Below are 27,133 nucleotides of genomic sequence, written 5' to 3'. Positions count from 1 at the left end.
AATAGAAATACTTAACTTACTGACCAATCAAGTCAGTCCTGCCCCCCCCACAAAAATTGTGGCTACGCCCATGCTTGAGTGCCTTTGAGGAAAGATAGGATATTAAAATGAAGCCCCAGTCCCAAAACCCTGCCAGAAAACTCACATTGCTTTCTAACTGGAAGTGTGCGGCTGTTCCAGAGCAAAGGCAATAAATGCTACCCCATTACGGTTTCCCTCCGTCTTCTGTTCAACAGTGGGAGTTTGATTTGATTGCCTTTTTCATATGTTGTTTGGTTTGTACCTTATACAGATTCTGGTTTTGAAAAAACGATTTATCTGATCTGTTGGAAGCCACCTTGAGTGCTTCCCAAAAAGTAGTCTCTACTCTTCTTCCATGTAAGTCAGGCAAATCTATCTCTACTCTCTGATTTGTACTGGGCAAGGGAAAAGAGCTCTACCATGGCATCAGAAGTTGCTTGTGGACAAATATATGAGATCCCATGCTTCAGCACACACTACCTCTTGGTTTTCAACATCTCCCTCCATAACTCTGTGGGATTGGAACATGGGATTTAATCCAACAGCCACTGTATGAGCAGAATGCCTCCTAATTATACAATGGGAACTTCCCCTTCCCTTCCCCACCCCAAATCTGCTTGAGGAGGGAGAGAGCAGGGTGTACAGGGGTAGGAGAGGGAGGAGTAGCAATGACTTTGTTAGATGCAATCCATGCTCTTCTTTGTCACCAGAGAGCTCACAAATTCCCTGTGCCTCATTATCTTGGGTGGGATCAACTTCCTAGTCCTGCTAGTGGAAGCCTATGCAAGGATGTCTCCTCCCTCTACATCCCCCCAAATAGACTGTGGAGCAGGAAACACAGAACAGCCCACAGGGGAGGAGAGAGGAGACTCTTCCATCTGGCAAGATGAGCAGCTTACACTGGCAGAACAATTGCCATAGTGCTGCATTGAATTCCCTTGTTACAACCATGGCCTTGCAGATGCTTTTGATTTCACCTTGCACTTGATGCTTCAAGGCATTGGTCTGATCCATGCTACCCTGGATAAATTTCAGTGGTTCACAGACCTTATATTTGAATGATTATAAAGTGATTGATTGTTTAATTTCTATACTGCTTAATATATTTTTTAAAATCTCTAAGCGGTGAACCAAATCTGATATTGGCTTGAGACCCTTCTTGCATGAATAAGGCTCATATGGATTGGTAGATTTTTTTATTAGAATCATTGCTGGCAGGCAGTAATAGAAAGTACCGCAAAGCAATTGTAACAGAAAAGCACTTATGCTTAGGAATTTAAAATATTTTTGGGGAAGCCATGGGTTCATACACCAATAATATAACTTCCACCAGACAGTACTGTTAACTAAACAGTCACAATTTGATGCAATGTTAATTTTCTACCGATAAGCCTGTGATGGTTCATTCTTGGAGTGATTCCCTAACTCTCAGTTAGTTGCTTTTTACCAACACACACACCTATTTTGCTAACATAGCAAACAATGATTCAGCACAGAAAAACACTTTTACTACTCTTCTTGAGCTTGGCTGTTGGTAACAGGTGCGGGCCATGCCCATGCTGGGGCCACAGTATTTAATTTGCAAATGTTGTGGGTAAGCAATGGTCAATAATAGTCCTTTGGTGAATGAGGTTGCTACTAAAGTGTATTGACTGCCACATAACCTGTGCAGACTTGTGCTGCAGAAGCACTTTCCGCTGCTCTTAAGGTCTTTCTGTGGTTTTGCAGCCGGAAGTATTGTTTTCTCCCTTATATTTGTGGCAAAGGATGAAAAGGAGGCCCCATGTGTCTCACATGTATGCATTATTAAGCTGGTAATCCTTCCTTATCAGCACATGTGCTTATGCACAGTATCGAATTAGGAGCCGATGCTCACACACAGACACAGATTCACTCAGCCACATACACTGGAAGATTCACATTAAGTAGCATGTGCACCCAAATAGGCATGCGGATCTGAGCAAGTACATAACACACCCATTCTGTCAACACACAGCAGCAACTTTAGCAACAGATGCAACTAAAGCAAAGTGGAAACAGGAGCCTTTGGGCTTCCATGCTTCAGAAGACACAATGAGTCAATTTGCATAAGGTTGGTTCAACATGATTCAAAGAGAAACGGGATGTTTGTTAACCCTGAGCAAGAAGCAAAAGTTGCAGTCAAGCATTCAAGAGGAGGGTCCCTAAAATCAGAGGGTGGAAACAGATGAGGAGGTCTGCTCAGTGGTGCTCGGCTAAAATAAGCCTCTTTCGGAAGCGATGTGTGCATGCCTGCGATGAGATGACTGCAAAGGGACCCAGGATATTTTAAAGGTCAAAGTTTTCCCAGGCTTGAGTAGCGTTGCAGTGTAGAGAGGAGGAGCTTGACTAGCATTTCTGTTCACAGATCCAGTATTCATTTCCATGGCATGCAGCATCGTTCCATTTCCCGTTGAAGAGGAGGGTAGCGCAGTCCTCACCCTGCAACGCATTATTGGGTTCTCCAGGCCCCCAGAAGCTGGTGGTGGCAGTGAATAGGTGAAGTTAAAGAGCAAGAGAAGGGGATTAAAAAAACCCCCACAGATTAATAAATATCCTATATGCCATAAACACTAGGGGCAGCCGTATTTCCCCATGGAATCCCATGTGAGAGCAACGGAATGTCATCAAGTCGCATCACAGCCAGCAACAGGGATCTTCCTTATTTCCCTCTTCCCCAAAATTATTGTATGCACAGTATTTATTGTCTTGTTGGTATTATGTTCATCACTTTCATATACGGAAATGCATTCACTGGACTTCTGTCGATGTACAGTGGTACCTCGGGTTAAGTACTTAATTTGTTCCAGAGGTCTGTTCTTAACCTGAAACTGTTCTTAACCTGAAGCACCACTTTAGCTAATGGGGCCTCCTGCTGCCACTGCGCCACCGCCGCACGATTTCTGTTCTTATCCTGAAGCAAAGTTCTTAACCTGAGGTAATATTTCTGGGTTATCGGAGTCTGTAACCTGAAGCGTATGTAACCTGAAGCGTATGTAACCCGAGGTATTCATAATGTTGTAGATCTTTCCAATGGATATTAGCCTCTTGAGTTGTTTGGTCACCACCTTTTCACCCACTGTGGCAAATTAAGAACCTAATTTTCAGGTGGCTTTAAAAAATATATTTTTAAAGGAGAAAGACTCTCATAATAGCTAAGAATAAAACCTCCATGTAACCCTGCCTTCCAGATGCTGGAAACAAACTAGTTAAATGGCTATCACCAGAATGCTCTGCTTGTGAGCTTTGAGAAGCATCTGATGGGCCATTGTTGGAGACCAAAGGCTGATTTTGGTGGACGTTTGGATCCTTAGCATTAAATTATGTGAAATGAAACTTGGAATCTGAAACCTCAAAGTTGGTGCCAAACCGATGTTTCCTGATACTTGAGACCATTAAGAAAACACACACAGTGAGCACATATGTACATATTCTAGCAGCACACATGTGAAAACCTGTGAAAACAAGTCCCAGAAGTTAATTGTGCATTGTGGGAAGAATTGCTCTCTCTTGTATGCCATGAGTCTGCTGCCCATCAATGTCATTAGGTGTCACAGATTTCTAGTCTTCGGAGGAAGGGGGGGGAATGCCCTTGTCTATTTTCTCCACACCATTCATGATCATATAAACTTATTCATGACCCCGCCCACAGTTCTCTTTCTTCTACTCTCCGAATCCTCAAATAATTTCAGTGCTGTTTTTCTGGAAAAAGAGGTGTCAGAACTCACAATGAATGCCTGCCGTGTTCACATATAATAGCAATGGCACCCACCTGATAAGTGCTGGAACTGAGTTCCAGAGAGTTACAGCTGAAAAAAAAGCCCTGGGTTTAGTCCAGAAATGCAGACCCTTGGGGATAGGATGACCACTTGCACATCACCATGTGTCCCCCACATTGGAAATGCATTACCAAAAAATAGGACGAAATAAAAATTTCTAATTCATACATACACATACAAATTTAGGAAAAGTGCTATAATTTAAGCAGAAGTACAATCAAGTTCGAGGGACGCGGGTGGCGCTGTGGGTTAAACCACAGAGCCTAGGGCTTGCCGATCAGAAGGTCAGTGGTTCGAATCCCTGCAACGGGGTGAGCTCCCATTGCTTGGTGCCTACTAATGCCAACCTAGCAGTTCAAAAGCACTAAGTGGGAAGGTAAATGGTGTTTCCGTGTGCTGCTCTAGTTCGCCAGAAGCGGCTTAGTCATGCTGGCCACATGACCCGGAAGCTGTATGCCGGCTCCCTCGGCCAGTAAAGCGAGATGAACGCCGCAACCCCAGAGTCATCCACGACTGGACCTCATGGTCAGGGGTCCCTTTACCTTTACAATCAAGTTCACCTTAGCAGGAAAGGCTATAGCCAAGCGACCTGTGTGTGTGCTGAGTTTGTCGTCCAGGAGCTAACTATTGATGGGCCACTTTGTTGATGGCCCTCCTTTGCTCTCCCTTCTTAAGTCTCTTAACACAGACCAGACAGCTATTCAAAAAGGGGACTGTCCTCTGTAAAGGAACCTACCCTACCTATGGCCCTCCATGTATTGCTGGACCCAACTCCCATCAGCCCCAACCAGCATGGCTAATGGTCAATGATAGTGGGAGTTGTAGTCCAACATCTGCTGGGCCACAGGGTCCACAGCCCTGCCTAGCCTTGCTTCTCATCTTTGTCTGTGCATTTGGAGGCACAGGACGTTGTCTAAGGAAGGAGGGAAGTAAAGATATTTCAGGCTTTTAGAAGGAAAACAAGAAAACTGTTGCTCCTGATAATGTAATCTGCTATCGTCATTCTGCAGGCCACGTTATAAGTCACAAGGGGAGGGGGCCAACATTTTAATTGCACCAGAAAGGGAAGAAAAAGTGTTCTGGCTCTCCATAGAATTTCCACAAGTTGCAGTTTTCAGGTATAGATGACATGTCCTTTCAAAAGGATAATTGCAAAATGTCAGCTCCTGAGCCCAAAGTTCTCAAAAAGACAGGGCAGTCATGGAACGTATCCCTTGGGTCTGATTCAGCTATATGGACATGTTTATTTAATTTAGACTCCAAGAACCCAGGGAAGGAAATGTAAAAGGCAGCAGAGAAGGGAAGTTAAACAAAAGACAGTTCTTTCTTAATAAAAGATTGGTTATTTCCCAAGCAAAGTGAAAGGGAGGCAAGAGGGAAGTACTTAGAAAATTTTGTGATAACACCCCAGGAAATATGTCATCTCTGCATTTTTGTAGACAATAATCCCCAACCAAAGTCTTTGCAAAATTCCCTGCAGGTCTTTTTTAGGGTTTGGGGTAAGGAAACATTATATTTTATACTTTTTGTCCAATTTGTACTCCAGAGGGTTCAGAAAGACTGGAAGAGATTCACAGAGTTTTGAAATAATTTGTTGGAGCGCTATGGAAATCTCATGCTCTTACTGACTGAGCTATCCCTGTTCTCTCAGTTTCTCATTTTTTTCTGACCATAAATTCAGCTCTCCACATTTTGCAGCAATTTGAAATCCTCATGAAAATTCATCAACATATTAGTGCATATTTCTCCTAATAAACATATTTTATATCCAGTTTTATACATATTTTTGCAAGCAGCTTCCTCTAATATACTGCACTGTTGTGTGTTATTTTCACCACAATGTTCATTTTTATGCACATAGTCCCCTAATATATACCTTTTGGGAAAGATTGGTTGGCAAACTGCATATCAAAATCTGGCTAAGTGTGAATTTTGAAGGATAGATGTGTTCTGGCTCACTTACTGTTTCAGAAAGTGCAAATTTAATAGATTTGGCTTCAGATGAGACCTGAATCAAATTTCATCCCCATCCCTACAATGCACTGCCTTCAGTATATTATCTGGTGCAGGTCTTTCTGTCAACCAGGTAATGGCAAACACTTGTCTTCTAAATCACTGGTTTTCAACTAGTGGGTTGGGACCAGTAGCTTTTATTACCTACTCAGTGGGGAAAGCTCTTAGCAGTGCAGTAAAAGGGAGGCCTTTCATAACTTGTTGTACTCTATGGGGAGGGGTGAACTTTTACAAGCTATGGGTGAGAACCTCTCACTTAATGAAGCCCTTAAATATAGATATCGCCTTCTTCTATAAAGCGCTATATGGCAGCTGAGTTTAGAAGCTTTTTAATGCTTCCCAGTTTCTCTTTTATTGAATGTGCTCTTTATGTGCTATTAAAAAGCATTCAAGCTTACATACATAATCAACAACATAATTTACTATCATGAGGGTCTGTTGCTTGTTGTGTTTGAGCTCCTGTTGCCCTAGTGGTAGGCTTCAGAAATCCCTAGGCAACAGCTCACTTCCCTATCATAAATTACCTTTAGTCTCTGCTTAGTAGTACACTTCCAGCCAATGTAGCAATTGCCTTTTTGCATACATTTTTAAAAGAAAATTTTAATTGTTTTTGCTGCTTCTTTTTGTTCTTAAATTATATATCTGTTTGCTGCTCTGGGCTCCTTGGAGTGGAAAGGCAGGATATAAATTCAATAAACAAAATATGGAAGGGGTGGTGAACCTCTTTCAGGCCGAGGGCCATATTCCCTTCTAGGCCACCTTCCCTTCCAGGGGCCATTTGCCAGGGAGGGGCACAGAAGCAAAAGGGAGAGCTAGTGTGTAGTGGTTAGAGTGCTGGACCCAGGAGACTTGAGTTCAAATCCCCACTCAGCCATGAAGCTCACTAAGTGACCTTGGGCCAGCCACTGCCTCTCAACCTAACCTACCTCACAGGATTGTTGTGGGGAGTACATGAGGAAGGGGGGAACCATGTAGATCACCTTGAGCTCATTGGAGAAAGAGGTGGGATATACAGTAAATGCAATAAATAAATAAAAGTGGGCAGAGCAACAAATGTAAATTTTATCTTTGTATACAGTGGTACCTCAGGTTACAGATGCTTCAGGTTACACACTCCGCTAACCCAGAAATAGTACCTCAGGTTAAGAACTTTGCTTCAGGATGAGAACAGAAATTGTGCTCCGGCGGCATGGCAGCAGCTGGAGGCCCCATTAGCTAAAGTGGTACCTCAGGTTAAGAGCAGTTTCAGGTTAAGAACGGACCTCCGGAACGAATTAAGTTCTTAACCAGAGGTACCACTGTATAAGCTAGTTTTACACCTCTCACACACCCTATTCTCTATCCCCCATGAAGGCAAGAAGAAAGCATGATCGAAGTCCAAGGACACGTTCCAGCCAAACAAAAAAACCTCAAGTGGGGTGTTTGTGTACAAAAAGGACTGTTGAGGGATTTGGCCTGGGGAGAGGGTGTGTGGCCAAGGAGCAGAGTGTGGCTTGGAGAAAGTCCCAAGCGCTCTAGGGAGAAGCTGAATGGCTGCACTTCCCTGGCATAAAGTAAAAAAGGGTAATGCCTCACAGATTTTGAGCTATCATTCTTCCTCAGAAGTAGTTTCTACATTAAGCAGCCCATTTAGCAAAGAGATGCAAGAGCTGACAAAGACGGAAACTTTTTTTGTGGTGCACCCATTCTCAGATCTGCTGAGCCCTAATAAAAAATATAACACTGAAGTATGACCTACATCCCAATATTTGCCTTTTGTAACTTCAGTCTAGATTAGGAATGTTGCACAAAAGGCTTAGAAGCTACATAAAGGTAAAGGACCCCTGACAGTTAAGTCCAGTCGCGAACGACTCTGGGGTTGCAGCGCTCATCACGCTTTACTGGCCGAGGGAGTCAACGTTTGTCCGCAGACAGTTTTTCCGGGTCATGTGGCCAGCATGACTAAGCCGCTTCTGGCGAAACCAAAGCAGCACACGGAAACGCCGTTTACCTTCCCGCCGGAGCAGTACCTATTTATCTACTTGCACTTTGATGTGCTTTCGAACTGCTAGGTTGGCAAGAGCTGGAACTGAACAACGGGAGCTCACCCCATTGCGGGGATTCGAACCACCAACCTTCCAATCGGCAAGCCCTAGGCTCAGTGTTTTAGACCACAGCACCACCCGCGTCCCTTAGAAGCTACATAGGGTTCCCAATTTTATGGGTTCCCCACTTCGCCCACAGCATCCCTTACCACATTCCACACAAATTGCTGGCTCAGCCTTGGGGCTGGGAGGTTGATATGTTTTGTGGGGCAAACGGGCTAATGACTATCCGCAGCTACTAAGAATTATGTCCTGCTATATGCCAAAGTAGCATCCATGGGTGAATGCTGAACCCTACTTAAGAGGAAGTGGAGAGCACCTGATTCCGTAAGTCAATGCAAAGCAAATTCCCTCCCCTTAAATATTAGACAGGTGCCATTTCTATTGTCTTTCTGGGACCTACTGAAGACCTCCTTTTTTCAGCAATCCTTTCAGATCTTTCCCAGTCTGCATCTGCAGGGTTTTTTTTACATATTTTTTAAGCTGCTGTGACACTTGTTGTTTGCTGCCCTGGGCTCCTCTGGGAGGAAGGGTGGGGTATACATTTAATAAATATAATAAATTATATATGCCATGCCTTTTAGTTTTAATTCAATAAATATTTTGAAGTGGTAATTTTACAGATCTGTTATTACATGTTCTAACTTCTTTCTGTTTTTAAATATGTAACTGAGATAGAATTGATGGGTTGGCACTGAATTCAGATGTACTCTCAGTGAGCAGCCATGGGCAACAGAGAGGTGGTAAAGTTGGTCCTCTTGTTCAATTGATTTGGCCCCTCCAGCCCACATTATCTTGAGAAGCCATGATGGCTTTGTTATGGCATGGACTTTTGTAACTGTGACACCTTACTAGATGCATGAGGAAATTGCTTCAGCCCCGAGATCAAGGAACCTTCATTCTCCCAAGATATTCTGAAAATCTCTGCAGTTCTTCAGTGCAAACTCTCCCAATATAAATGGGCCCTGACTCCCATTTCTGTTAAAAAGAACTTGTCAGGGAACTGCCATCGGAGCCAGAGGGAGAGGGAGGGCTCCAGAGGGATTCCGGAGAGCGTCCCGGGAGGGAGAGAAGCAGCACATCTTCTGGGGAAGGAAATCGGTGTAACACCAGTGGAGAAGGGGGGCAGATGGGGGAATCGGCGAGGTGGCTCCAAGACTCTTCGCTGGGAACCAGTGGGGAGAGCATGGGTCCTCCGATGCCCACACCCTCCCTGCGCAGAAGGCTTCCGCGCAGGGAGGCTAGGAGGAGACTAAGCGTCAAAGAGCTTCTTTGCTGGAAGAAGTTCAAGAAACGCCCACTAACGGATTCTGCCAGCGATTGAGGCAGCCACGGGCGCGTGGCTGTCCAGACAGAAAGGGTTCATTCAGGCAACCAGCCAAGAGTGGCGCTGATTTACACACAAGCAACCCCTAGAACCATTACAGAACTTAATGGGGAATTACTTACGAGATAGACAAGGGAGTGCCATCCACCCAGCGCCACTCCCCTTCCTTTACGGTATCACTCAGGCCAATCCAAAACACCTGCTGACTAGCAAGTTGTTTTACCAGAAAACTCTACATGGGGAAATAGAGAAGATTATGTCCAGTTGTTTATGTCTCGGTCACAAATATGAAAACATATGGAGAGGAATTCAAAGTTGTAATTTAGGGTAAGCATTTTTACTTGTCCAATGGAATGATCTCTGCCACTGTGTGCTGTTCCAAGGATTCCCCTGACCCTCCTGAACCAATTTTGGGAGGCACAAGGGGAGGAGAGGGGGGACAGTGCTGTTGCGCATGTGGAAGTCCTTGCACAACGCTCTCACTGGCAGAATGCATTAGCTGAATCCTGCTCATGCTGTTTTCCTTGTCTTCAGGCATGTGCTACTTTGATTTATGGGTGGGCTACATAAGGAACCAAGGGGAAAAGCTTGCAGAGAATAAGGCTGGAATAGTAATTCCCATCATGCAGCACAGTGACATATTAGAGCACAAGTGGGGAACCTGCAGCCCTTCAGATGTGGTTGAACTCCAACTCCCGCTAGCTCAGTGGATGATGGGAGCTGGAGTCCTAACAAACTATGGAAGGCCACAACTAAACAAAACCAAATCTATGAGATGGAAGAGACAATTTGCAGTACAAAGACCAAAGCACTTATGTTAAACTGCAGGTCCATGTAGAATGACTGGGCTCAAGGCTGGTGCTTGCATGAAGCAGAGTAAAGCAATTTGCTTCAGGTGGCTGATCTGACCTCCAACCCAGCCCCGCCTCCACTAGTGCGCCACTGCCAGCCCCACTGCATCGCTGCTAGTGTGAGGGAGTGTGAGTGTAGTGGTTAAGAGCGGTGGACTCATAATCTGGGGAACCGGGTTCGCATCCCCGCTCCTCCACATGCAGCTGCTGGGTGATCTTGGGCCAGTCACACTTCTCTGAAGTCTCTCAGCCCCAGTCACCTCACAGAGTGTTTGTTGTGGGGGAGGAAGGGAAAGGAGAATGTTAGCTGCTTTGAGACTCCTTCGGGTAGTGATAAAGCAGGATATCAAATCCAAACTCTTCTTCTTCTGCTGCTATCACTGGCACAGCTTTGCCCACACCAAGCTTCCTCAAACTCGGCCCTCCAGATGTTTTGAGACTACAATTCCCATCATCCCTGACCACTGGTGCTGCTAGCTAGGGATCATAGGAGTTGTAGGCCAAAAACATCTGGAGGGCTGAGGTTGAGGAAGCCTGGCCCACACCATCACCACTGCCACCACAGTGCCCTCACCCTCACTGCTACATCATGACGGCAGGGAAGGCTGGCAGCAGCACCAGCATGGAAGTGTGAGCAGGGAGGAGGCCTAGATCTGCAAGGGGGTGAGGGAGGCATTTTGTCTACAGCAGCAAAATGTCTCAGGCTGCCCCTGACTGAGCTAGCGAATACATGAACCATGGTTCCCACTTGTCTCAGTAAAAGAAGACAAGGAAAGCAGAACACTTACCTGTTCCGCCTGGATGTTAATAACCACCAAGTGAGCTCCTTCTTTCACACAAGATTGCTTGGCAGCCAACCACGGTCTTTTTGATGTTGAAAAGAAGTAGCAGTGTTTTTCAAATTGCACCCAGTTCTCTGGGCAGCCAGTGCACAACTCCTCTGGAAGAGTAAAAGTATTCAAGTAAGAAACAGTGCTGGATCACTCACACAATAGAGAATCATTGGAAGCGAGTTGATTTTCCTTTCTTCACCTTCATCTTGCTGTTGTTATTGATTCATATAGTGCCATCAACATACATGGCTCTGTACAGATTTAAAATAAAAAATTCTACCCCAAAGGGTGCACAATCCAAAACAACAAATAAACAATACAGTACAATAAAAAAAATCAATGGATTAAAATGCATAATTCACAAGCCATCACATTGGGTATAATAAAACTAACTAGCCAAACCCAAAGGCGTCAGGAAAAAAAAAGATTTTAAAAGAGATTTAAACATACAAACTGAGAGGGCAGCCCGCAAATGTTCCAAAAGATTTTTCCAAGCAGCAAGAGAAAAAGGACAAAGACTCAACAAAGAGCAAGGAACCCTTGGATGAGTAAGAAGCATGGAATCAAAAGAATGAAGTGATCAACTAGGCAAAGGCGGAGCTAGCTGCTCCAGCACCTGGAGTGGCGCACATCATAGCTGTCAACTTTTCCCTTTTTTTAAAGGGAAATCCTATTCAGAATTTCCCTTAAAAAAAGGTAAACGTTTGCAGCTATGGCACACGTGCTGTGCACCCAGGAGCGGGGCTAGCGATGTCACCCCCCCCCACAGGGATGACACCCAGGGCAGACTGCACCCACCGCATCCCCTTCCTCCCCCAATGCAACTGGGTCCATAGAGGAGCACTGAGGCCAAGAGATGGGAAAGAGGTTGACCACAAAGAGCTTTAAAAGTAAAAACGAGAAGCTTATCAAATATTCTAGAGTTAACAGGCAGCCAATGAAGTGACTGCGAGAGAGGAGAAACATAGAGTCGGTGGAAGAAGATTGGAAGAAATTTAAAGACTATTTACAGAAATATTGCAAAATTAATGAATGTTAGAATGATGTCTGAATGAAGTTAAGTGGTTTTAGCAGCAATGTTATTAAGGTGTATGTAAAAATGGATTGTTAACAGGTGAAAATCCAAAGTCATAATTTATTAAGTTAAAGGATTAAGATAAAAACAAAGAGGGAAAGGAATTGCTGAATTAATTAATAGAACTGGAATACAAAAAAAGGGAGGTGTGAGGAGGTCAGGGAAGCAAGGAAATGAAATGTAAGGTACGGAAAGATTGATGTGTTTTTTAAATGTTTATTATCTTTTTTCTGTATTTTGTATTTTTTTATTTATTTATTTTCTTTTTCTCTTTTTATTTATGCAATCTTTTCTTTGAAACTTTAATAGCTATCATATAAAGACAGGGGGGAGAGGGGGAGAGAGAGAGAGAGAGAGAGAGAGAGAGGAGAAACATAATCCAATCAAATCACCAAGAAAATCATCTTTGCTTTAGCATTTTAAGACTTTTTAGAGTCTGTGCCCCTCACTTGCTTCACTCACCAGCCCCACCTACCATCTCCCCAAACTTCCCACGCCTAGACTTTGCATATAAAAAGCCCTCACCAAACCCACCTCCCCACACTAACTCCTTTGCTCACCAACTGTGTCTATCCCCTCACCAATACCCCACGCCTCCTTACCAACTCACCTCAGGCCCTAAATGTCACCCCCAAAAAATTCCCTCCAACTATTGCCTTAGACCAGAGCTTTCCAAACAGTGTGTCGCGACATGCTAGTAAAATAAACAATAAACAGCCCAGTGGGGGAGCACCATGGCAAGGATGCGAGAAATGGCAGTCAGGGAATCTGTGGCCCCCGCCACCTTACCTGGGTCTGCTCTTCAACCACAAATGGTGGCAGCAGTGGCAGCAGATTATCTGGCTAGCTGGCCACTGCTGTCTCCTTCCTCTGCTGTTCTACCGAGAAGCTACTAGATTTTCTGATCCTATCATAGGTATTTGAATGGTCTCACCTGTGAAGCTACGATACTCTTCCAGCAACTGTATCACATCTTTGGCCATTCTGCCAGTCACCCTTTTCAACTCAGTCACTTCGTCCAGCACAGCGGGAGTCAATTTTCCTTCTGCTTTCAACTCAGCTAAGGAACAAAAAAAGATAACAGAATCAGCAGGTGCATTTCACTGGGGTCTCTCAGGATATCCTTCCAAGAAGCTAACAGACAGGTGCCTCCCTTCCTTCATTGATATTTTTCATATTTAGGGCACGTATATACATTATAATTCAATACTGGTTACCCCTATGCCTATATTTACACTATATGCACTATATTTTTTTTCCATTTGTTCAGGCACGTCAACACGAGTCTCGCAGTCCTGCAATTATTGTTATAACTGAACTTGTTAGTCTTCAAGTGACTTCCAACACATTTAGAAACATAAGCATAAGAAACATACACCATTAACAAATTCGTACACACTCCACAACAGTCACAAGCTGACGTTTTTACCTCATACATCTTTTACCTGATCGTTTTTGGAATTTATATCTCATCCTTCCACGATTCTCCCAATAATGACTTATAGTGCAACGAAAACAACAATAAAGGAATAAAACACAAAGGAAAAATACTAAAGGAACCATTGAAGAACAGCCAAACCACAGATAAATAGAGAAATAAAAAAACAGATAATGGTGTGCTAACATTTGATGACTTCTACAGAGTACTTTATGGTGAAATCCAATGTCTTATAAGAAGGAAGTCTACTGAGTTCAGCAAGACTCAGCCAAGGGAAGTGGGTATAGAATGACTATCTGGTACATCTTTACTCAGGTGTTAGTCTCACTGTGCTAAAGGCAGCTTATTTCCAAGCACGGTAGTAATGTTGTTGGCATTTTTATCCCAGCTTTCCATCACTCAGTGTTCTAAGGAGCTTACAGAAAACCATAAATACTATTATTAGGACTTACATTATATTCCTTCCTCCTCCTGGAGAAATACTGAGCAAGATGATGAGGTCTACAAGATCACATAATGCCCATATAAGATGGCCAGGAGAGAAAGAGGACAGGTCTCATGCATCTTTGATAGTTGTATAAGAAGGAAGCTGACAAGGTACCCCTTACTGAAATTTTATTTATTTTTATTTCTATTTATTCAATTTATATACCGCCCTACCCCTGCAGGTCTCAGGGTGGTTCATAGGATAAAATCACAATATAAAAACACAGAATACATAATCAAAATAAAACCAGAAACAACCGAATAACCCCCTCCCCCCCAAAAAAACCCACATTTTAAAAGGGCATTGGATGACAATCAACCAAAGGCCTGATTAAAGAGGAATGATTTTTGCCTGGCACCTAAAGGTATACAATGAAGGCACCAGGCGAACCTTTCTGGGGAGAGCATACCACAAACGGGGACCCACTGAAAAAAAGGCCCGTTCTCGTGTTGCCACCCTCTGGACGTCTTCTACACTACTATTAAATGTGTAGGAGCCCTTTCCACATTTTCACCTAAGCACCCTATACCTATAGTCTCCTACAACATTTGCTGGCTATGTATCTTCTGATCATATCATATGCACTTGAACAATATCGGTGTATTATGCCTCTCACATGTGCAAGTGTGCAACTTACCTATTCCTTGTGCTACATCTTTGGCAATTCTGCCATTTTCCCTTTCCAACTCAACCAGCTCTTCTAGCACAGAGGGCACGGAATTCTGGTTTCCCATTACAGCAGCTAAGGAACAGAAAATGCCGAACAAATTAGTGTCAGTTTCTTTCTCTGAGGATTTGATGTGGAGACAGCAGGTCTCCTGCCCTGCTTAGGAGTGCTACATATGTGACTTTGAACTCGGCTATACAGCTGCAAATAAAATGTTTTAAGTGTTATGTAAATTGCAATATACAAATGTGACACTAGATGGTGATGGTGAGCCATGGCAAATTCAATATATTTTTTTCAAAACCTTTTTTTAAGCATCTTCACAGCGTTTTTCATATGTGTGTAGATTCCACCCTAGTCTCCACCTATGCTCTGCTTGTATATTTGTAAATAAACCCATAATTCTACCCCCAAAATGGCAAAAGTTTAAAATTATCTGTCCTCAAAAAGCAAGACAATCCGAGATAGAGTTGCCCTGGGGCTTCTCACTATTTGGGGAAGTAGGAGTGCCTAACAATAGCACAAGACCATTAACAGTATCATTGCATGATGCTCCTCACCTGTAACGTTGTATAACTCTCCCATCACTTGTGCTACATCTTGGGCAATTCGTCCAGTCTTATTTTTCAGCTCAGCCAGTTCTTCTAGCACAGAGGGCACTGAATTCCTGCTTTCCAATACAGCAACTAAGGAACAGAAAATGCTAAAAGAATTAGCAGCTGAATTTCATAGTGACACCTCAGGATATCCTTCCCAGCAGCTGGCCTGACATATTGCCCTCTTTCCTTCATGCATGCTGACCCCTTTGCTCATATTTAAGGCTTGTACATAGTGCCCTCCATGTTGGATTACCAACTTCAACAGCCATTTGCCAGGGTGATGGGAGCTGTAGTCCAACAACATCTCAAAGGTACCACATGGGCTATCCCTGTTTTATAGAACTGGATACCCCATACCCTACACTAACCTCAATTTTTTTTAGTTAGTTCAAGCAAATGAAGTGGAGCCCTATACTACTACAGATTCTCTTTCTTCATACAATTACTACATATTAGTCTTCTACATTCCAAATGATCCTCTGTTCTGTGTGCTTACTTATACAGATACAAGGGCAAGACAACAGGCTTTATCATATGACTGGTTTACCCAAGGCCATTTCGAGGTCAAATACTCCAGCTTCATCCTAGGACAGGAATGACAATACAGTGGTACCTCAGGTTAAGTACTTAATTCATTCCAGAGGTCCGTTCTTAACCTGAAACTATTCTTAACCTGAAGCACCACTTTAGCTAATGGGGCCTCCCGCTGCTGCCGTGCCGGAGCACAATTTCTGTTCTCATCCTGAAGCAAAGTTCTTAACCTGAAGCACTATTTTTGGGTTAGCGGAGTCTGTAACCTGAAGCGTATGTAACCTGAAGCATAAATTAACCCGAGGTACTACTGTATATGCAATCTCATACCATGATGCAATGAACAAGTTTATGTTATTCTCGCCATTTGTGGAATGCTCTCCCCATCATTATATATCTTTGGGTGCCAGTCAAAAACTTTCCTCTATAACCAGGCCTTTGGCCTTTAACTATCTGTGGCCTTTTAGAAGAAGTTGGGATGTTTTTGATTTATTTCTTGTTCCTCTTGGTTTTAATGTATCTATGTGGGAGGGGAGTTGCATTGTTTGTTTGTTTGTTTGTTTGTTTGTTTGTTTGTTTGTTTGTTTGTTGGGAGTTGCTTTGGGTTGCCTTGTGCAAGATAAAGCAACTAACAAATGTGAGAAATAAGTAAATAAATCTTACAATTAACTCAGGGCTAGAGGTTTGGAAGCGGCTGCACTAAGGCTCACAATCCTATATTTTGCTTACTTGGGGATAAGACCCACTGAACTCAACAGGGTCGACAACTGAACAGACATGTATAAGACTGGAATGTTGAGTGTTCAGGTGGGCAGTGGCAACAGTCATGCTGAGGTCTTCTTGGGCCAACAGCATAATTCCTGAAGCATCCTGGTCCACCAGCTGCTGTTCCTCATTTTTACAAAGAGGGGTGTGATTATTCCAAGTACTGCAACTACAGTTAACAATAGTCCCTCTGAGGGCACCAAGTTCTCACCATCACCCCAGCATCTCTTTTTGGAATATCTCCTGGTTTGTTTTTAGCCAGGCACCACCTGGAGGCACTGGACTGCCTCTTACCTGCAGATTTCTTGGACTCTTCTTGGAGCAACATAATATTTGTATTGATTCCAAACACTTCCTTTGACACTGCAGGTAACAAACGAGGTGTTATTTAGAATGAAACAGGGCACGTTCCACAGGCCAGTTCTCCTGTCCGTCCCCAATGAAAAGAATGAGAGCAGCACAAATGTATAGTAGTACTGGTTACAATTAACACATGTATAACATGTTCGTCTGTTCAAAGTACTTCAAGTGCATCTAGTTGTCATCCCTTGTAACAATCCTGCAAGGGGAATGAAATATACTCAGAGTCCTGTTTATTGCAGCTTGTAAAACAGTGATTGAATTACCCCCCCCCCAATACCTCAGGCTTTTATAAACATTATTTACACAATGAGTCCCATCTGATTGGCTGATTCTGCTTCCCCCCTGGAGCCTGATTGGTCTTTTCCTGCAGGCCAATCAGTTGTTGCGTTCTAGGATCCTACTTGCCTATTCTTCTTGGATCCAAGCTTAGTACATAACAGGGAGTCAATATTATTATCCCCAATGTTGCAGATAAGGAGTCTGAGGCTGAGAGAGACTGGCTTCCCTAAGGCCTCCTAGGCTGCGTATGGACCATACATTGAAAGCACCTTATTTCCCCCAAATAATTGAAGCTTGGGGGAGGTATTACAGTTCCCAAGTGTATTCGGGGGGGGGGGGTGTTTTAAATGTATGGTGTGTATGCAGTCCTAGTGAGTTCATGACAGAGGCAACATTCAAACTGGAGACTTCCTGATTTGTAGCTCAGTCTCTTAGCCACCACATGAAACCAGTAGTTGTGCTGTTGCACATTGCACATTTATTTTAAAGAGGCTTGTCCAGGAGAAATTCAGTGCACTTTGTCCATAGCCTTTTGTGATAGCACAGGAAATTCTGTTTTATGATTCAGAATAAAGCCTCTTTAATCTGATTATTTTGGTATAAACTTCCCCAATCTAGTTTGAATCAGCATGATCGTGCTATTCTGCAGCTGAAATCTGCCTTTGTAAAAACAGTCATATGCAAATAAAAGACCCATATATTTGAAGCCTCCCACAAAATTCCCCGCAGTGCCATACTCACCTCTGATTTTTCAGTATTACCAAGATGTGTGTTATCAACCATAAAATCTAACAATGCAAGCCACCTCACGAGTTCTATAAAAAGGGGACTAGAACTCATTCCAAGGATTTCCGTCTTTACTAGGGTGTAAAAGATACAATAGCAGAAGAACTTACTAGAAGTGAACATCTGTGACCATTGAGTGTTCCTCCTGCTGTTATCTTCGAACATAGCTGAGTCTAAACACAAGAATAATATTTCAGTTTGGTCACATATTTTGTCCTGTGAGCACACACACATTCTGTAAGGAACTCAAATTCAGCTATAAAGTAATCATATAATAATCTCCATGGTGTTCAAAACATTTCTTCCAGGGCAACAAAGATATGTTGTTTTGTTATACTACTTTAATTACACAGTAGGTATGGGCACTGACTACAAATCTGGTTCTGGTCTGCTTCAGTGCTTTTGTGTGGGGGAAAAGAGATGTACCCCTAGGTAAGAAACCAGCCAAAGTTCAGACAAATAGGTCAAGGGGCTTTTGTGCTAGGCATCTTTAAAGTTGGTTTGGGAGGGAAAGGGGATTTGTGGGCAATAACTTTATTATGAAAATAGAATACATTGTAGAGATGCCTCTAGGAAAGGAGCCTGCAAAATATCAAAACAGGGAGCTATATGAAGAGAACGCCTTTAGGCTTGTGTTCTGTTCAACCAGCACCAAAACTCACGAAAATTAAGCACAAATCTGACTTGAAAGGACTGGAAATATAAGCATGTGGCACAGAAACAAAAGGTCTTAAGTGTCCAGCACTTCCCAAGCAAGCAGCACTAGCAGAACTAGCAAAGAGCACAGAGCAGATGAAAACAAGGTGATATATTACAACAACATTTGAAGCAATGTGATTAGAGATCCCTGATAAAATCATACCCTCTCATTAGAACAGGCATGGGGAATTGCCTCTGGCCAGTGGGCCAGATCATTATCTCACCCACCCACCTGTCAGTCACCTGATACTACAATGACATCAGGCAGTAGTGGCTGGCAGGACAGCTTGGGCTGAGCTGAGTTGCTGTCCCAGTTTCATCAAAACACCATGTATCTCTGCTGCTTACTGGAAGGGTGAAGTGTGGGAAGCTGAGCACATGGTGGCATTCCACCACTGCACTGCACCACAGTGAGCTCTCTGCACATCACCCCTCTCCCGCTTGATAAACAGCAGTGATGTGCGGGAGAATAATTTAGCTGACCTCATGGGTTCATCTCTATGAAGGTAGTGTTAAGGGAAAGGGACACACAATCACACATTTTACTCTGGATTAATTCTATGGAAATTGCTCCCACGCTATAGATCCATAGTCACAATCATGATTCATTTCCAGAAGTGCTAGTCTGCGCAGCAAAAGCCACAATTACAACAACAGCAAAAAGATTTGCGTGGCACCTCGCATCTGGTGAAGGGGACAGGAGTCCATAAAACCTATGCAATAATAAAGGTGTTCGTGCCATAACCCATCATCAAAATCCACCTTCACATTCAGCATCGTTAAAACATCGACACTTCTTCTATTAGAAAAACAAGGTAGGAGGAGGCTAGTGTCCTCTCTTAGGAATGGCATTTCTTCTTTCAGAAAGACTTACCATTTCTGAGGCTCCGAGAGAGAAGAGCTATGCAACACACAAGGCCAATGCCCAATATGGCACAGCAGATGATAACAGGATTCCTTCGGATGAACTGGGGGCTATGGAAACCTGTGAAAGATAAGGGAAACAAATAAGAATCAGCAATGGAGAAGAAGTGGAAGCTGAGGGAAGCAGGCAGGCGGGCAGGCAGAAAGGACAGTTTTGGATTGTAGCTTAATAGACATCAGCATCTTTCAAAGTTGGCAATGTCACCACTGCAGTTTACCAGTGCAGTGTGGATGCCCCAGTAAGGGAACCTTACTCAGTTGAAAATGCTTGGTTTAGGCAGAAGAACCAAAGTTAACTTTGACTGACTGCTATAGAGTTCATATAACTGCATAACCTCTAGTAGTCAAAGTTATTTATATGATGTAACTAAACCCACAGTTGTCCAAATAAGAAGAGAGTGTCCTTCCTCCCCTTAAAGTTAGCACACTGTTGTCAAAAACTGGAGGATGTGACAATCCAAAACATACCGTAAATCTCAAATCCGTAAGAATCGCCCTCACCCCTATCCTGAATGGAAAATGTTACATTTGAAGAATGAGAAAAGAAAGCAAATGTAAAATCATGTGGATGCCCAAAAGGTATCTGGCAAGCTGCAATAAGAGATATGTCCAAATTCTGACAAAAGTAACACTGAAGGGACCCTGGGCTTTGAAGCAAAATTGCAATTTGTTGCTTGAGGGCGACCTGGAGTGCTTGACTAGTGGATCTGGACTGGTATCCCAGGCCAAGCTGCTTTTGTTATGCCACCAAAGCCAAATGCAGAGTAAATGAGGGCAAAACTAAATACATAGCAGGCAACTATGTACCTTGTTTTTCCTTAACTAATTGCATTGAGAGAGGGGCCCAAGTCTCATGGTGAAGGCAGCGCATGGGAAAGACAGGCAAATCTCTTCACTTCCCCAGTGAGAGCAGAATGGAGATCATTCCCTGCTCTCCCTGGTAGAGCTAGAACCCCTAGGAGAAAGATCTCCATTGACATCAATGGGGATTTCCCCTCCTAACACTGTTAGCTGGCTGACTGGGATGTGGGTGGTGGAATCTCCATTCTGAAAGGTTCCCACATGGTGTCTTCACAGTGAGAATTGGGCTGCTCTACCCCTGTAATTAGTTAAGGAAAAGCCAGATGTATGGCTGCCTGTTATGTATTTAAATGCACATCTAGCTTTTCCCTCAGGAAAATGTTACCAGTGTATGTTTTTCCTTCTCTATGACATCAATGTGAATCAATCCTTTATATGACTGATTAATTAAATTAATTATTTTAACAATTATTTATTATTTCATAATTAATTATTTTAGTGCCAACCTCCTTAACATTTCTTCCACACCCAGCTTATCTGTCATACCTCTCTTCCCAGGGAAATAGTTCTGCTCCTCCATTGACAATTCCTCTTGCCTTGAAGGCTCCCATTTGTTAGATGATGCTCTCATCTCTTCAACTGCGCAGGAACCTTTGTCAATATCCTATATACCAATTCCCCTGGGACAGCCACTGTAGTCTTAATTACAGCAAACACATGGGAGGAAAAAAGATTTCTGTGGCACCTTAAAAGAGTAATAGATTTGTTGTGGCATGACCTTCCATGTACTAGAGACGCTGCATCAGATGTCTTTTATACGGAGGAACTGTTGGTGTTTCAATGCACATGTGACTGACTCAGGATTTAATCCCACTTCCCATATTCAATTTTGTAAGGCTAGGAGTTTGGGCTATGAGAGTCTGTGCTCTGAGTAGGCTTGCTAAGATGTATAAGACTGAATAAGTGCTGGAGTTGCAATGAGGTTGCGGGTGTGGTTTTTTTCATGTGTAGTGGACCTGTAAAAGGGTGAAAGAGTATTGGGAAATAAATTTATAATGAACTGGAAAAAAAAATGTTTAAAAGCACTTTTCCAAAACAACAACAACCAGAGTCCTTTTTGTTGGGGATAATTCAGATGGAAATTCCCAGATGTCAAAAAAAGGATATTTATGAATGCCACTACCACGGCCTGTCTTTTGTTAGCCCAAAAATGGAAAACGAGTGAAGTCCCAAGCAAGCAAGCACACAGATCACCTTTGTGACAGTCAGGACACCTATGTCTTGGGCCAGGCCTGCGCCCAATTTGTTTTTGTAGAATATTGTTTGTTCTCAGTAACTAAAATTATATTATCAACATATACAAGCAGAAAAGTTGTTTTCCTTCATTTGCAAGGAATCGTACAAAACAAAGCAGCACTAATAAAGAAAAGTTCCAGGGTGGCAACAGAAAGCAAACTAAAAATGCTTTTGCAGTTCATCAAAACTATCCAGCAATATCAAGTTATAGGAAAACTGCTACTATTAACAGTAATCCTTCTAGTTGGTTAATTGGTTTGGCAACTTCCATGCACGTGATGTGTGATGCTAATTACTTCCCCAAAGAATTAAATGTGCAAGCTGGATTTCGAAGGGGCAGAGGAACCAGAGACCAAATTGCAAACACACGCTGGATTATGGAGAAAGCTAGAGAGTTCCAGAAAGACATCTACTTCTGCTTCATTGACTATGCAAAAGCCTTTGACTGTGTCGACCACAGCAAACTATGGCAAGTTCTTAAAGAAATGGGAGTGCCTGATCACCTCATCTGTCTCCTGAGAAATCTCTATGTGGGACAAGAAGCTACAGTTAGAACTGGATATGGAACAACTGATTGGTTCAAAATTGGGAAAGGAGTATGGCAAGGCTGTATATTGTCTCCCTGCTTATTTAACTTATATGCAGAATTCATCATGTGAAAGGCTGGGCTGGATGAATCCCAAACTGGAATTAAGATTGCCGGAAGAAATATCAACAACCTCAGATATGCAGATGACACAACCTTGATGGCAGAAAGTGAGGAGGAATTAAAGAACCTTTTAATGAGGGTGAAAGAGGAGAGCGCAAAATATGGTCTGAAGCTCAACATCAAAAAAACGAAGATCATGGCCACTGGGCCCATCACCTCCTGGCAAATAGAAGGGGAAGAAATGGAGGCAGTAAGAGATTTTACTTTCTCGGGCTCCATGATCACTGCAGATGGTGACAGCAGTCACGAAATTAAAAGACACCTGCTCCTTGTGAGAAAGGCGATGGCAAACCTAGACAGTATCTTAAAAAGCAGAGACATCACATTGCCAACAAAGGTCCATATAGGTAAAGCTATGGTTTTCCCAGGAGTGATGTATGGAAGTGAGAGCTGGACCATAAAGAAGGCTGATCGCCGAAGAATTGATGCTTTTGAATTATGGTGCTGGAGGAGACTCTTGAGAGTCCCATGGACTGCAAGAAGATCAAACGTATCCATTCTTAAGGAAATCAGCCCTGAGTGCTCACTGGAAGGACAGATCCTGAAGCTGAGACTCCAATACTTTGGCCACCTCATGAGAAGAGAAGACTCCCTGGAAAAGACCCTGATGTTGGGAAAGATTGAGGGCAGAAGGAGAAGGGGACGACAGAGGACGAGATGGTTGGACGGTGTTCTCGAAGCTACAAACATGAGTCTGGCCAAACTGTGGGAGGCAGTGGAAGACAGGAGTGCCTGGTGTGCTCTGGTCCATGGGGTCACGAAGAGTCGGACACGACTAAACAACTAAACAACAACAAATCAGAGGCAGCTACAGTTGCAAATGGCAACAAAATATCTGTGAAAGGAAGAGGAGCAGGTTTGCTCAAGTGCGTTGCAGGTAGAAATACTGTCTGCAATGAAGTGAAAGCAATAGTTTACTTGCTTGAATTAACAAGTAAGAAAGTTTTGAGAATTTAAATTCTAGATTAAAATTGATTACTTAATTGAAAAGGGGATTGTAACAAAAACACTGGAGCCTAATTTGAATAGTAGAGTGCCTGGTATCTGGTGGGCAATCTCATCCTTTATTTTCACACTGTGGCTGCAGACCAAATCACCTGCCAGGAGAGTTATGAGATTCAGGTGAGGGTCAGATGCCTTGTCAATCCCAGCCGGTATATAAGAGGACGACCGCCCTGGCCAGGCCAGGCCTTCGCCCTGGCTCATATTGAAATTTCAGCTCCGGTCGTCCGAGCTGATATGGCTCATCTTCCTTTGAGCCCAGCAGAGCATTAAAACAACAAACTCCACAACAGAAGGATGAGGCAGGTATGGGCTACATTGCTGTGCTTTATTCCTAAGCTATGCAGAGAGCAAAGAAATATGCATGTTCTCTCTATGAGAAGCAGAGAGCAACTGAACAAAGAAAACCAAAGAACAAAGGAAACAGGAAACCAGTAACGTTGCATCCCGTCTCCCTTTCCTGTGAGAATCTAACAGTATTTGGACCCTCTAGAATGTAAACAGTCCTGTGACTGCAAGCAGCTGCTCAGTGAGAAACAGAAACTAATACAGTCTTTTGGGACAAATGTAGCTTCCGCTTTTGTTGGGTCATTATGGGGTATTAGGAACTTATATGGAATTTTCTGCTGATGCCTGCAGTCCCAATGGCACAAAACTTGCTGATGCATCCCTTGACCTTAGCAGCAGTATATGTCAAGAGTGCACTGCAAGAGGAACAGAATATATTTGACTGATGGATAGTTGTGGCAATCGCTTCTACTTGACCAAAGACCCACCCATGTCCAACATTCTGCTTCCCACAACAAGATGCCTATGAAAGACTCTCAAGCAATCAAGCACAGACTCTCTTTATATCTATATATTTATTAAATTTTCTGTCTTACAATTTAGAATACTCATATAAACAACCTTAAAATATCAGTGACTTCCCTCCTTCTCTTTCCATGGTTCATTTTGCATAACATAAATCCCTGCATATTTTACATAAACTAAACCATTCAGTATTCCATTATTACATCATTCAAAACTTATTTACACTTGAATTTATCTTAATGCTGCCAACATTTTCAGGGGTACACAATTTTGCTCCACATATTCAATAAACATTTCCCAATCTTCTTTAAACATATGTTTGTTCTTCTTGTTCTCTTATTCTATGTTAGGTCCACAAGCTGCGCATATTCCATCAGTTTAAGTTGCCATTCTTCTTTAGTTGGGACTTTGCTCATTTTCCATTTGGGGGGCTAACAAAACAAGGGCTGCAGTAGTGGCATACAGAAATAACCTTTTCTGACACCTGGGAATTTCCGTCTGAATTATCCCCAACAAAAAGGGCTCTGTTTTATTTTGAAAAGTACTTTTAAACATTTTTTTTTTCAATTCATTATGAATTATTTCCCAATACTCTTTTACAGGCCCACCACATATGATAGAAGGTACCCTCAGTCTCACTGTATCTCCAGCAGTATATGATTTTGATAAGTGTTGAACCTTTTCCCCCCAAGAGGCTTATGTGTGCTCCTTTGCTTAGGGAGCTATGTGGCTGCTGCATAGTGTATTCTTTTTTGTTCCTTTGCATGTTTTGCTCATAACACACACAAACTAGTGGTTGTGAGGAGCATTTGAACTCCTGCCTGGAGGGATGCTTGGGAATTGACAGTAGTGGTGTCTCTGCTGGCTGTGCCACCTTGGTGCTGATGGAGTTGGGACACTGTCGCTTTGTCTCGCATGTTGTGGGTTTGCAGTGACGCAGGGTTGTGCTGGAGGTGTCTCCCCATCATTCTGAGTTCATTGGCTATCCCATGTCGGCAGTATGTGGGCAGCATCACTGGCACAATCTCTAATTGGTGGGTACTGGTAGAGTTTAAGTGTGTTTGCCATTTTCCTTGGGTTTTCTAATTGTAGGTGTTTCCCCTCCCAGGCTGAGCTCACACTGAATACATCTATTCGGCATTGCAAGGTGATACAAATTGTGCATATCTCTTATTTAAACTGATAAAAGTGGTTGGTGCAAGAAAATAATACAATACTGCCAATCATTGGCATTGATCATGTTGTTTGGAGCCTTTCAACTAACTGGTAGAAAAGTGACTGAATACAAGGAAGAGACGCGAACAAAAACAGTTCAATAGGGTAACATACAGTATAGAAACCTCTTAACCATGGGTAGGCAAACAAAGGCCCGGGGGCCAGATCCGGCCCAATCGCCTTCTCAATCCGGCCCACAGACGGTCTGGGAATCAGCGCGTTTTTACATGAGTAGAATGTGTCCTTTTATTTAAAATGCATCTCTGGGTTATTTGTGGGGCATAGGAATTTGTTCATTTTTATTTTTATTTTTCAAAATATAGTCTGCCCCCCCCCCACAAGGTCTGAGGGACAGTGGACCGGCCCCCTGCTGAAAAAGTGTACTGACCCCTGCTCTTAACAGAAGAAGGCAATGAGATTAAATTTGAAGATGTGGCAGAAAGCTTGATGAGTTGGTTACAATACTATCAACTTAATGAATTATTTAAGTTCGACAAAGGTTGGGTTTTATGAGCCAAAGCTCTCAGTCAGAAAGAGACCTACTGGGCGATAATGTTGAAGTGATGTCAAAAATGAATACGATGCTACTAGGATGGCAGACAAAAGATGAACAAATCAAATCATCCATGATACACTGGGCAATGGATATAGGACATAAAATTGAAATGGCAGCATGGGAATGATTGTGGAATGTAGATTTACAGTTTAAGGCGTGTTATGGGATAGAAGAGAATTTTATGAAAATGATTTATAGATGGTACCTAACACCTAGTAAACTAGCAAAAATGTATAAATCAGAATCCAATAATTGCTGGAAGTGTAAAGAAAAAGAAGGCACCTTTTCCATATGTGGTGGTTTTTGTAAAAAGGCTAAGCCTTATGTCTTCCTGAACATATGTTCAAGGTCCACAAGTCCTGCTGAAGATGCAATCCTAACACACTTACATGGGAATAAGCCCCACTAAATTCAATAGGATTTGCTTCTGAGGAGACATGGTTAGGCTTGCACTGTACAGTATGTTACGATTTGAAGAGAGTTGATTTAGAAATGTCTAGGAGTTATCAGAGAGCCAATGTGATAACTGAGGGAAATCTTCTCAAATAAAGAATATTATAATTTGGTAAAAACACAATTAAAAGTAGTTAGGAAAGTTATTTTTATGATTCTGGCTAACAACATGTCACTCATCGTTTGTCACAGTTCCACAGTTATAGCTAGAAGTTGCTGGGAAAGAAAGTGCACCATCTACAGGCTAACAATGATAGCTGTTTCTGTGATATGCCTGTGTCTCTGTTTTTCATTTGCACTAGCGATCATAGCCCCTCCCCAATTCCATGACCAATTACTCTGGGTGGCAATCCTGACAAAGCACACTGCTGTTCCCGATGACTGTACTACTGTACTTCTGCAGGCGTGACTCCAGTGGCCAGCAGAGACATTGTCATTGGTTGGTGCTACATAACTAAAAGCTTCTGCATCTACTTGACTTTACCATATACTATATGCTCCTCCAGACGGCCTATTTACTGAGCATTCATCCTGAACTGCATTCTGAGGTGTTTACAAGTCTTCCTGTTAATTTGCTCATTCCACACTTTTCAGTGTGTTCCATTCCCTAACAGCAAAAAGTATGCTTCATTTTAAAAGGGGCTTTGTTGTGCTAGGGCAGGTTTGAGGAAACTTCAGCCCTCTAGATCAGTGTTTCCCAACCTTTTTTGGGCAAAGGCACACTTGTTTCATGAAAAAAATCTCGAGGC

General features: G+C 42.9%; 1 protein-coding gene across 2 annotated transcripts; it reads right to left on the bottom strand.

Moving 5' to 3' along the window:
- Positions 1-1,200: 1,200 nt before the first annotated feature.
- LOC310700333 (uncharacterized protein) lies at positions 1,201-21,166 on the bottom strand. 2 transcript variants are annotated; one of them, XM_083489631.1, is made up of 10 exons: positions 20,887-21,166; positions 19,490-19,600; positions 18,027-18,089; positions 16,783-16,851; positions 15,154-15,279; positions 14,564-14,668; positions 12,936-13,061; positions 10,882-11,033; positions 9,365-9,474; positions 1,201-2,518 (listed from the first exon to the last, which is right to left on the bottom strand). In XM_083489631.1, exons 1-10 carry the CDS (start codon positions 20,969-20,971, stop codon positions 2,389-2,391), a joined length of 1,077 nt encoding a protein of 358 aa, XP_083345757.1. In that variant the 5' UTR covers positions 20,972-21,166; the 3' UTR covers positions 1,201-2,388. The 2 variants fall into 2 exon arrangements, with proteins under 2 accessions (XP_083345757.1, XP_083345758.1); XM_083489632.1 differs by lacking the exons at positions 1,201-2,518; positions 9,365-9,474 and adding an exon at positions 9,589-9,804 and having other exon boundaries at positions 20,887-21,126.
- Positions 21,167-27,133: the final 5,967 nt, after the last annotated feature.

This window comes from Podarcis liolepis, assembly GCF_965112155.1.
Source record: "Podarcis liolepis genome assembly, chromosome: 2".
Taxonomy (NCBI): Eukaryota; Metazoa; Chordata; class Lepidosauria; order Squamata; family Lacertidae; genus Podarcis; species Podarcis liolepis.
Note: the sequence above shows the minus strand (reverse complement) of the source record. Positions and strands in the feature narration are given on the sequence as shown.